This window comes from Pieris napi, chromosome 22 (genome assembly GCF_905475465.1).
Source record: "Pieris napi chromosome 22, ilPieNapi1.2, whole genome shotgun sequence".
NCBI lineage: Eukaryota > Metazoa > Arthropoda > Insecta > Lepidoptera > Pieridae > Pieris > Pieris napi.
This window is the reverse complement of record NC_062255.1, coordinates 1198746-1211119: the sequence shown is the minus strand read 5'-3', so window position 1 is coordinate 1211119 and position 12374 is coordinate 1198746. Positions and strand designations below refer to the sequence as shown.

General features: G+C 35.1%; 2 protein-coding genes across 2 annotated transcripts; both read right to left on the bottom strand.

Annotated features, from left to right (window-relative positions):
* Positions 1–2581: 2581 nt before the first annotated feature.
* On the bottom strand, positions 2582–6742 carry LOC125060603 (N6-adenosine-methyltransferase non-catalytic subunit). Its single transcript, XM_047665547.1, has 7 exons — positions 6548–6742; positions 5992–6156; positions 5660–5860; positions 5243–5399; positions 4733–4885; positions 4315–4471; positions 2582–2856 (listed from the first exon to the last, which is right to left on the bottom strand). Exons 1-7 carry the CDS (start codon positions 6611–6613, stop codon positions 2607–2609), a joined length of 1149 nt encoding a protein of 382 aa, XP_047521503.1. The 5' UTR covers positions 6614–6742; the 3' UTR covers positions 2582–2606.
* Positions 6743–7704: 962 nt separating this feature from the next.
* On the bottom strand, positions 7705–11828 carry LOC125060604 (zonadhesin-like). The gene is made up of 5 exons (XM_047665548.1): positions 11532–11828; positions 10631–10834; positions 9669–9896; positions 9026–9232; positions 7705–7946 (listed from the first exon to the last, which is right to left on the bottom strand). The coding sequence occupies exons 1-5, from the start codon at positions 11566–11568 to the stop codon at positions 7732–7734; spliced, it is 891 nt and encodes a 296-aa protein (XP_047521504.1). The 5' UTR covers positions 11569–11828; the 3' UTR covers positions 7705–7731.
* Positions 11829–12374: the final 546 nt, after the last annotated feature.

Sequence of the window (12374 nt, the reverse complement as noted above, 5' to 3'; positions counted from 1 at the left end):
ACGCTGTCACTTTAGAAATTGATAATGCTTGTAGGTTATCTATATTGACCTGTCAGTGCGCAGGTATAACGGGCAATACTTTTATAGGATTTTAAATTCTAATCTATGCATCTTAACTATTGACATACCTACGGTATTTTATTTTGTATATTGTGTAATACTTTTATAATTTTATACTTGTGTGCCGCGTGTATCTTGATGAGGCTACATTTGCTCCGAGCATGTTTTGCCAAATTTTAGACGATTGACTATTCTTGCATGTTACTTCAACGATTTTTTTGAGAGCCATGTTACAGTGAAAATAATATATCTAATCTGGCGTTGTGCAATTGCTAATATTGTGCCAATATAAGCCGATGTTGTGAGGCTATAACTGACAGTTCCCTTGTGTCACATTAAAACCTGGAGTGACACTTGAAGTTTGACAATAGCATCGGTTATTGATTACTCATAAAGCAGCTATCTGTCAGCTGTTGATTACATCTTGAGTGTGACATTGATCTTCCACAGTTAGCATGGATTCAAATTCATAATCAACACAACACACAACATTCGGACATAGCCTTATTGTTCTGATTTCTATGACGTTTAGGTTCGATGAATCGATTAAAGCAAAAGTAACCTAGTGTTTGTGTTTTATGCCACAGGTTATTTTTGTATTGAAATTCTGAATGTTTGAAACGCACTCGTTCTGGAGTTTATGGTCGGCAAAGGAGTTAAGCGTAAGTTAGGCGGTAAGGTAGGTTAGGAACGTCATAGAATCGTCCGAACGGAATGCAGTGTTGATAAAGGGGCTACCGACTTCCAATTGTTTTAATTTATAAGTATTATCATCACAAAATTGTAAAATATTTAAACGGTTCGCCCCTTTGTTTAAAGTTATGTGGGCTCAGCTGTCCCGAATGCTTCCAGTCTGAAAAATATATGTTTAAGTTTCATCAATTAACAATTGTCTCATTAATTAGTTTATAATTTAATTTTAAACGCTTTTCACGAAACCCGCGCGCGCCATTTTGTTTTCGAATTTGTAAATATAGATTATATAAGTCGAATAAATGAAGCGAATTTGAATCTATTTGGCGTCCGTATTTTTACGCGTTTATCAAGTACAAATTTAGATGTTAGTGCGTTGCTTTCTTTTCTGAAAGTCATGTTTAGTTAAAATCCCCATTCCAATTAATTTTGTTTTGCATGAGAATTCGTTATCGGTCGCTCCCTTCCCCTTGTCCTTCATCAAAGGTTTAGCTTTAAAGATTGTTGTTTGCCTTATAAGAAAAATGTGATCTTATGACGATTATACTAGAAGGGTGTCGCTAGGGGCCCGAGCACCGTCTTTCGAGCTGGGATTAAAGCACGTTGATCCGGTAATTACTTGAATATGTAATTGTTTTAAGCTCCTGTTACTCGAACGACGTGCGCTCGCGTCGCTAAATGAAAGAATATGCCTTGTATAATGATAACAAAATGAATTATGTAATATAAGACTTGACAATGGGCCGTGTTACTGTAGTCAGAGGAGTGAGTCAATTGGGTACCAGCGCCGGAGCTGCGCCCGTCTCATTATACAAGCGCTTCTAAAATCCAATATATTTTAAAGAGCTTTGCTTAATACGATTATTGGAAGAGGAAAGCTAAGTTATAAAGATCTAAAATCTTGGTTCGCTATATTATCCAACGAGTGTACAGTAATTTAAACGAAACTGCTCAAAAAACTCGATGTTTTTTTTATAAATTGAATTCCTAAGCGAGCGAAGCGCCGGCGCATAAATTTTTATGAATCGTAAATTCTTAGTTTCACAATAATTAAAATAATAAAAGAACATGTAAATTTTTCTAATCTTAGTAAGTAAAAGATCTCATATGTCATATTTTTGTTTTGTCTTTTTTATATTTTGATGAACTTCAGAATAGTCGAGTTGATTTAAAGACAACCTATGTAAAATAAATATATTGATGTATATAGTCTTGTGTTTTATTTACTATTTCTATTGAACAGCTGGATAAGGAACGAGAAAGCCGTCTGAAGATGACTTAGAAACATTCAACCGACTTGTATAATTCCCAAAGTTTGTACATGTATGTCAAAGTCATCAATGTCAATAATCATAGGTAACACAATGTACACTTATGAACGTCAAAAAAGAAATATACATTAAATGCTTCTAATTTTACATTTACTGCCAGTTCTCAAATCAAGGGCGTAGAACGGAAGAGAAGAACTGGTAATAAACTCTGCCACTCTTTTTAATCGCCAAGTTTTTTGTTTTACACAACGTTTGTAAGGACCTGCAACCATGACACTATGGATACTAAATAGATCATATTCAATTCTAACAATGTCACACAAATGAGTCAATCTGATAACATCCTTTTTTGAATCAGTTAAAATCCGTCAAATACTGCATGCAACTAAAATAGTTACTGTGTCAAAATGTAACTCGCAAACTATCAAACTGGCGGTCAAAGTCTCGTCCTCAGCTATAACACGTAGCCCGCCGTTCTTTTAACAACTTTAGTTAAATTTTAATCGCGGAACAACTTATTTTATACTTCCAAAAGGTCTTGATTAATAATAAAACAGTTACAGAATATATATTTATTTAGGCTTAACCTATAGATCCCCTGCCCCTACCCCTGCTGCGGAAACCCCCCCTTCCCCTAGGGCGAGTGCCCTTACTCGTGTTCGGAGGGCTTTTGGGGCGAAGCGCCTCGATACGCTCCGTACAACCCGTCGTTTCGCGGCCCTCATTGAAGTACGAGGCGTATAAATCAGCGTTGAAATTGGAGTTCGTCAATTCATGTCCAATTGTCACCCAGCCTGGACGGATGGTTGAGTCACGACCGAATAAATGCAATCTACAAGAAAAATCGAATAAAATATGTCAATATTGAATTGTTTAGAACTCAGCCCTACATGAGTGATGGTCTCGATTTTCATCAGTTTATTTTAGTCTGACAGTTTGAGTAATTTATGCGGCCTACCCAAATGTCTTGTCTTTGGACTTGACAGGTCCACTCAATCTGTGTGGTTCTTTCCTCAAAAGACCATTTCAGACTACAATCTACATGGTCTTCACATAATCTTGTTAGTTATGTCTGGACTTTAAAAGAGACTGTGACCTCTGAGTTTGTTTCGGCGTTTCTTCTCAGAGTAGTCAGATAGGAAACGTCGATCTCATCTAGTTTTTTTAAAAAATATGCTTGACGTGTAAAAGTGTTTGTAAAAACCTACTTACAGAAATAAATCATTTATCATTATAGGCGAGTAGATGAACTGGGTCTGACAGATGTTAGACGCTATAGCGTACGCTCGACTTCACGGTTGAGAGCCGCAATTTCAAGCCACTAGGCCAGCACTGCTAAGAATCTAATATCAATGTGGACATTTTTAAACTTCTATAGAGAAGTTTTACAAGACGTAAAACAATTTATTCAATTATGTGGTTTTGTTAGAAAGCTGTCGAAAATTAGTTTGTGCAGATCTGTTTATGGTTCAAGTCTTTATTAGCTATGGCAGAAGGATATACTTTTTAAATATAGGTTTGTATGGAACACACGTAAAGCCGGAATTACATTACTAAATTAGTGGCATGCATGGGAAATCAGTTTCACGAAAGTAGTTTCGATATATGCGAAAGTAATTTCGTAGAATAATTAGTGTCGTGAAAGCCTCAGTATCGCAGTAACCACGAAATAAATTTCATGCCACAAATTTTGTTATGTAATTCCAGCTTAAGGTATATTATGAAACCTGAAGGTTGTTGGGGGTCGCTTAGAATTGTTAATAATATCATTTTTCAATGAACATGAACATGTGTAGAACATGGCACTTTCTTTTGCGAACTAGCGAACTGTAGAATCGACAACCGGTGGGGTCTTCCCTGAAACACCTACAAATATTCAAAGTTAGAGTGTTCAAAGGCCGGCAACGCACCCACTAAAAGTGGGCTGCTAAGACTGCCCTTTTTAGGCGACCAAACATTTTAAACATTTTATACAAACGAACCTATGGGTCGGTCTAGTCCCCCAACAAACTTCAAGTTACAGTACACCTTAAGCCGGAATTACATTACGAAATTAGTGGCATGAAATTAATTTCGTAACATTATTTTTACCAACAGTTTCACCTGTAATTCAATAAAAACAATAATCTACTTAATGACCAATGGTGGATATCTATGAAATAGGATTAAATTTTCCTGAAAATATTTTATTTCTGTTGTATATTTCCTGTATTTTATCTTTGACTAATGATCACAGTATGCATTTTATGATAGCAGAAAAACTATTACAAAATAAAATTATCTAACATACCTTCTCCGGCCAAGACAAAAATGCTCCATAATATGAAATATCTCAATCGGTTTTTCCGTGGAACCAAACTCAGGATCCTCGGATATAATCAAGTCTATATCAACATTTGCATGAATGAAATCACCGTCCACCGAACGACGAACTGTTCCCTTAATACCTAAAAATAAACAATTTACACTATTCAGAATGGACACAGGATTGGTATGGAAATTATTTGTAAGGTTTAATTTGTTTTATATATATTAAATTCAATTATTCTTCTTTTTAATTTTATTAACTATATACTTTTACACAAGACTTCATTAAACACTGCTAACTTTTACTAATATTATTTTTACCATTAAGTATTATTATGTCTATATATAAAAATAGTTCAATCATAAACAAATCTTCATGAAATTATCTTAGTACGACTCACCCATAAGACAGTGCTCCTTTGTACGTTGGAAGACAGCATTGTGTTCAAGGTTTTTAGAGTGTCCCGGATTCTTTATATTCGTCTTTATCCAACAAATATCTTCACAGCGACGAAAGCCCCACTTTTTAAGGCACTCACGGCCCATGTCTAGCCCTGAAAATATAATTTCAATGAAGGCTAAAGAAATCTCTTATAGTTTATAAATTAATGAAATAAATGTGCTAAAGTTTCAATAGATGTTTGTTCTGATGCCTGAACGAATTTAGATGCAGAGTTGAGAGTACCAGGATATAACTATGGATATATAATATATAACTATAGCTATGGATTACCGAATATGAAGAAAGTCCTTAGAAATACCTAGTAGAGACATTAAACAAGTGAACAAAAATTTAGAAATATTATTTTGTATATGAAATTTTGGCATAATTTGGGTTTTCAGTAACAGTTACATTGTAAAGAGGTCAAGAAGTCTACCTTTGCCTCATCCTCCACCGCCAGATAACTTACCTTCTGAACTTCCACACCATAGGAACACAAAAGATCGTGGTTGAGCAATATGATGCAATTCCAAGGCTAGAACATCTTTCCACCTCCAACCGGCTCCTAAGGGTGGCTCCACTAATATTACATCAAACTTCACACCCATTGTCTTCAAGTCAAAAGTCTGCGGATGTTTTTAATTACTTTAAGAATGAAATATAATGATAATTTTACTTTAAAGGCAAGTAGGCCACTCGCCATCTATACTTTAAAGACCAAAACAATTTTCTCTTGCAAAAAAATTTAGCATAAATTTTAATTTTGTATAGCTTTAATTTTATATAAATGAAGAGATTAGAAAATTTTTAGAATGTATTGTAGTATAATATAAAAAATATCAGACACTAATGTTTTACAAAATAGGTCAAATAAGAGTTTTTTCACCTTGAGGTCACACTTAAGATACATAGGTGGTGTTGCAGTACGAGAAATCAGCTCATCTTTCAACTTTATTAACTCCCGTAGTTTAGGGTACTCTTCAAATCGGTCAGCAAGTCCCACATCACGTATAAAGTTCTGTGGTCTCTGTCCTGTGTCCACAAAATGTTGGCAGTAGTCATTGTGAGGATTTGATGATTGTGTACCCTAAAACAGAAATTAATTTATCAATTATGAATATATATAGTAAGAGAATCCCATCTTGATTCTATATTATATGCATGCATGACTAGCTATAGTACCAGGAAGATAAGAATTACCAAAGATAGTTCACAAACCTTCAAAAATGTTGATGAATCTGTGTAAACTAAACTATCAGGCTCCTTAGGTGTAGGCTTTTCGCTGCCACTGGCACTGAAACCTGCTGTAGCTTGTTTTTTTGGTAAAACATCCAAACCTGTACCGAGGGCATGCCGCAATTCACTCACACTAGACACACCAAGCTGTAACAAGTCTAAATATAACAGACTTTTCTATTGTATATATTACTAAGTCAGTGCAGAGTGTAGACTGTAATGACCATGATTGAAGAGGAATAGAAAGTTTGAATCTTGAAATATGATTTAACACCTTAATAATATATACCACTACATCTTTACATTTTATAAGACAAACATGTTTCAGATTTCAAATAATTCTTCATTGTTAACATAACGACTACTTATTATCAACTTTTCTAGGCTAGGTAGGAAAGTTTACTTTGGATACATTTGACATTACTGTGTATTTTATTAGATAACGACGGTAACTATACGATATATTCAGTAAAAAAAACACTTTATTTGTAACAACTTATACGGCGTTCTGTAATTTTATGGTTACTTTTCAACAAACCGTTTGTGCGAGTAGCTTCTTCCGCTTTTGAGACCTTTCTCGGAGTTCTTTTAATTTTTCACTCATTTTTTGTATCCACTAAGCGACGTTATATTAAAAACTCGGGCAGTGTTGAAAATAAAAATGAGTAACTATTACTATTTCTTTAAAAACAAAATTTAAAGGTCAACAACATCATTCGTCGAGAAAGCTATACATTTTTTTTTTTTTTTTTTTTGGAATGCTATACATTATACAAATTACAACCACAGATAGCGTGACAGCGTTCCTCGCTGTGATGAGTGATCCACAGGTAATAACTATTAATACACTGATTGCAGAGGGAGTTCAACATGTTAATATGGTATTAAAAAATAATTATATAAAAAGAACTAAACTAAAATTATATACCCCTAAAACTGGATAAAAATTTAGGATTTTGTTCAAACTCAAAATACCTATAAAACAAGCACACTTATGAACGCCAAAAAAAAGTTAAATTAATTCTAAATTTACATTTACTACCGGTTCGCAAGTCAAGGACGTAGAGTGGGCAAGAAGAACTGGCAAGAAACTTTCCGCCACTCTTTTTAATCGCTAAGTTTTGAGTCATACTAATTGTTTGAACTGGAGCAAATCAAACCCAAGGATTAGGATCATTTAAGTATTTGTCAAATTTATAAAAAGCTTTATTGATTAATTTACGTTTAGCGAGTGATTTGAATTTATTTAGTGATAATTATTATATAATTATTCACTATATTGAATAATATAACAGATTGCGTTTAAAATAATTCTTATACGTATATAGCAAAGGTAGTTTTAATAGAAAATGTATCAACCAGGAACCATAATCAAAGTATGTATAAAGAAGATGAAATTTAAATTTGTGATGTGATGTTGGTTCAGCAAAATAGTCAGTATGATTTGGAAAAAAGCTTGAATATCTACCTATAGTTGTCGACATTAGTTGCGCAGTAGATTTTTCGGGCACCTCGCCCCGTAACATAGTCAAATTTTTACATAAGGATACCGTAATCTGTGTTAAGTCTCGCCTTACGTTAGCTACACAAAAATTTGACATAATTTTATTATCATTTGACTAACTGCGACATTGTAGGAAGAGGTAGATAAACTAAACTAAATTAAAAACAGATATTGAACAATTATTCGATATATTAAACACATTTTATAATTTTATACATTTATACGAAAGGCGGAGTATTAGTAATATTATTCATAGTAATATTTCTTTCACATTTATCGGCTGTTACACATTTTCCATCTCTATCTCTTAACAGTCCAAATTTGCAATGACATCCCAAGGAACAGCGACGTTGACGAAAGCACGCCCGGCGCTCGCAACTTGGTTCACAGCCATACCGACAAACATATTCCTCGTTACGATCGTGGCATGTGTCTGGAAATATAAAACATATAAACACATAATATATCTACTCTACATACACTACTGTGAAGGCATCTTGTCTAAGCCCCCTGGGTTGCCAGTATAATAGATTGGACTAACGTTTTACTTAAGGAACCACAGAATAGTTACAGGATCATACTTTTTTTGAATTTATTGCATAATAGAAACAGTCTACAGGTGACATTTAAAAACTACTGTGTTTAATTGTAATAAAGGAGTCAGCTTTCTGCTTGACAATCTTGTTTTGTCAGTGGCGAATGGAGTGTGATTTATAGGCACTAAATAATATAGCCTTTTTTTTCAGATCGACTTATTGTGTACCTACACACACATAAACATAGTTCATTACATTATCTAGGTATTAGAAGGTTGAAGAAACTATTCTAATATTTGGATCTTGCTTGATTTCTGCAGATCTGTTTGCCAGTCGGCAAAGGGCTCCTTTAACCTTTTCCATTCAGGTCTATCTTGGTCCACTCTGTTCCAAATCACTCCTGCCACTTGTCTGAGGTCGTATTCTTATCTTTTTTGTGGTCTTCCTCTACTCCTTTTGCCTTCCCTAGTAGACCGGGAGATAGTGACACAAAATATTGGGTCATTTGGCGCCAGTATGGCAGTTCTTCAGGGGTCTTATTACGCAATGAAAAAAAGAAAAATGATGGTCATAGCGCTGGTACCGGCGGCCCAATCGCGTGGGCGTTAGTCGAAATCATAGGATTAATTAGGGTGTCAAACGATTTGTTCCACAAAAATTCTAGAATTTTCCGATAGTCCAATAAAAATAAGACTAGGTATACTAGGGTAGGATACTGGTGCAAATGATTCAATATTTTGTATCACTATCTCCCGGTCTACCATCGTGTCACAATTTTACTCCATTTGTCTTTTCCTCTTGTCATTTGATTTCTAGGCGCTAGCCATTTTTATATTATTGCCTCGGATCATCTCATCTCATGATGTATTTTTTCTACATAGACAAGTAGCTAATCACAGATATTCTTTTTTATTTATCTATGACTGCCTCACTAAAATAAGGCTTTTATTTAAGCATGATTAAATGATGTACTTACGTCCGAAGCAGTCCCTCTTTTCCACGCAGTGTCCACTCCTGTGCCGCAATAGAGGTGGACGACACAGACACCCTCGCGTGCACACGTCTGGTGGACAGTCGGGGCTGGGTTGTGAACATGTCGCTTCACACCACCCACACCATACAAACACCTCGTCTTGCTGACACTCTTCGATTGAGGGCTCGTTGGCGACACTCATTATTTCCGCTGCAAAAATAAGTAAATATACTGGCTTACTTGATGCTTTTTAATCTTCTATTTTCACATTTACTGCCAGTTCTCAAATCAAGGGTAAAACGGACGAGAAGAACTGGCAATAAACACTCCGCCACTCTTTTTAATAGCTATTAGCTAAGTATTTTGTTTAACACAATGTTTGAAGGAGCTGCAACCATTACACCACGTTCCATCGTTAAGTAATTAACTATAATAATAAAATATATAAACGAAAAAAAAACATATCTTTGTCTTCTATCAGCAATAAGCATGGTGGAAAAGGAGCACGCACTTACATTCTCGTGGGAACAATACGCAAATACATAGTCGAAATAACATCACCGCATACACAGATTCAAGTCCGACCAGTCACCACCAATAAACACAATAAATATTTGTATTGTTTATACTTTTTATATTCACCCACCTTTAGGACAGTCATCTAGAAGAACGCATCGCCCATCGGGGGCCTTAAAATACCCATCTTCACAAAAGCATCCGGTCATACAAGCTGGCTCGCAGCTAGAGTTTGAATCCACACAAATCCTTTTACACACTGGGTTGGGCTCCACACATGTTTTCTCACAGGGCTCACATGTTTTATATGTTTGGTGTAAACCACATTTCATTAAATAATGCGTGGTGGTTGTGGTATCTGGGTTTAAAAGGTTATTGTTAATTGACGGATGAGGGGTATATTGAAGTTCGATTCGGTTATCAACTATGTTATTCAAAAATGTTTTTGTAACTGTATACACTTTTGTTTTGTTTTGTGTTGGTTTTGGCTTTAGCGTGCAACTCTCATCACTGAGGTCGTTGGTTTGATCCCCGGCTGTGCACCAATGGACTTTCCTACTAAGTGCATTTAACATTCGCCCGAACGGTGAAGGAAAACATCGTGAGGAAACCGGCTTGCTTTAGACACAAAAAGTCGACGTGTGTCAGGCATAAGACGATGATCACCTACTTGCCTATTAGATTGACAAATGATCATGAAACATATACAGAAATCTGACCTAAAAATAAAATTGTAGTGCCACAGATTTTTTACTAACAGATAGTATGAGTATAAGAGAGACATTTTCCTGTTTTTGATTTCTTAATCATGGAATTGTCTTTTACTACTTAAGTTAGTCTCAGATCTTTTATAAATAACGCTGAACTATTTAAAAATAAAGTGCACTAGAATTCCCTGTGTTGTGAGCAGCCAGTCTCTTCGTTCTTCCTCTCTTTTGACAAGTTAACTGTATTTTACACAGTAAAAATATTTTGTGTAGATACACATGCTGATGCATGCTGATGCATGTATCATATCTTATATAATATCTATATAATATCTGAAGCCTCTTGGCCAACAATAATGTACGTAATATAAAGTGTAAAACAGACCAGATTGAGAACAATCGCTGGCAAGCACACACTTTCCATTGTGGTCTCTGAAAAATCCCAAAGCACAAAAACATTTATTCGAATCATCGTTTGCAATGATAGTACAAGGTTCGCTTCGAGCTGAACAGATTCTGTCGCAGCCAAACTTTTCTTCCAACTCATTATCATTACAAGGATACGAGATTTCCAAACATAAGTGCAACCCTGAAAAAAGAAAATCATAGATAATAGATACCGGAGTCGATTTTTAGTCTGTGTTGACAATTTACCGTTATGAACTATAGAATATTTGCAGAAAAGTTTTCATTTATTGTTGTTCTTTATGTAATAAAGAACGAATTTTAAAATATAATAATAACAATTATTATAATGATTTACTAATAAGTATCGCAATACAGTGAGAAAATGCTGCCAGCGTTAAAGGTACTACACGGCATAGGCCACAGTGACGAAACTTTTTAAATTTTTATTTATTAATTTTAATTACAATTATACAGTATTTATAATTTTCTTAATACAATTGTTCAAAGTAAGAGTATACGCCTACCGCAAAGGCCGGCAACGTACCCACTAAAAATGGGTGTTTGACTGCCCTATTTGGGTGTCTAGGCTCGTTTTCCCCCTATTCTATAAAAAAAGTCACACTCCACCCGGCCAAATAAGGCAAGTCGGAGGTGAGGAAAGGCGTTCTACTTGGATACTCGAGATCTCGGACTCGGCACTCCCCGAAACCTCGCCATAATATTACTATTACTAAATTATAGAATATTTGCGCAAAACTAGTTGACATCATAACAGTTTAATTATCTTAGACATTTAGCGTTTACAGACCAACTTTAATGACGTATTGTGACTGATAGGTATCTTATATTGATAGGAAGATCATAAGAAAGTTACTTACCAATCCCGACTGAAATGATGAACCATAGAAGCAGCATGTTGCCTTGTATCGCGATATTCAAAGACACTTGTCTTTTATTGGATTCTTGTTTGACCAACTTGTAACTACCGAGAAGTTTATTCGTAATTCGTATAATGAATGGTATTATGCAATACGAAAAAGGTTTATATTTTTTGCAAATATCGCGTCCAAAATCTATTATGCTGGGAGGCCAAGATTTACTCTACTTAGCAAACAATGTATATGGCGGGAGGTCGTTGAGATATGAGCTACCGTGGCTAATAAATGGACTACCCACTCAGTATGTTGAAAAACTACTTTACATGCCGTCATGATCGTAGAACAATGTCGGATTTGAAATAAATCCAAAACTTTGGATTTGGATACTACATTAAATAAATGTTACGGCTACATTAATTTGATTGTAATTGGTCAACTTTAGTTGACATGTTATGAAATCTCTTCCGTTTTAGATTCTCACTCATTTTTAGGTCCTTGGATTTCTGTCTTTTCATGATCATTTATCAATCTAATGGGCAAGTAGGTGATCAACTGCCTGTGTCTGACACACGCCGATATTTTAGATCTTAGGCAAGCCGGTTTCCTCACGATTTTTTCCTTTACTGATCAAGCGAATGTTAAATGGGGACCCGTAATGGTTTTATGTTATAAATGCAGAGTCCTTGAGAAACTAAAACATAGGGTGCAAAAATTTTTGTTCTACGACCAAAACTGACAAAGTTATGGGCAAAATGTGTAATATCTTCGCAACAAATTTACCGATTTCAATGATTTAAAAAGTATTGTACCTAATCGAGTAAAAGGAACACCATTATACAGATA

What these genes read in the sequence shown, in the direction of transcription:
- LOC125060603 (XM_047665547.1), bottom strand. Translation starts at nt 6,613, where the DNA reads ATGAGTGAAAAATTAAAAGAACTCCGAGAAAGGTCTCAAAAGCGGAAG. An exon ending in ATCTTAAGTGTGACCTCAAG is followed by an intron (nt 5,400 to 5,659) that starts GTGAAAAAACTC and finishes AAACATCCGCAG; the next exon opens with ACTTTTGACTTGAAGACAAT. An exon ending in ATGGTGTGGAAGTTCAGAAG is followed by an intron (nt 4,886 to 5,242) that starts GTAAGTTATCTG and finishes TTATATTTTCAG; the next exon opens with GGCTAGACATGGGCCGTGAG.
- LOC125060604 (XM_047665548.1), bottom strand. Translation starts at nt 11,568, where the DNA reads ATGCTGCTTCTATGGTTCATCATTTCAGTCGGGATTG. An exon ending in CATCATTTCAGTCGGGATTG is followed by an intron (nt 10,835 to 11,531) that starts GTAAGTAACTTT and finishes TTCTTTTTTCAG; the next exon opens with GGTTGCACTTATGTTTGGAA. An exon ending in TCTAGATGACTGTCCTAAAG is followed by an intron (nt 9,233 to 9,668) that starts GTGGGTGAATAT and finishes TTATTTTTGCAG; the next exon opens with CGGAAATAATGAGTGTCGCC.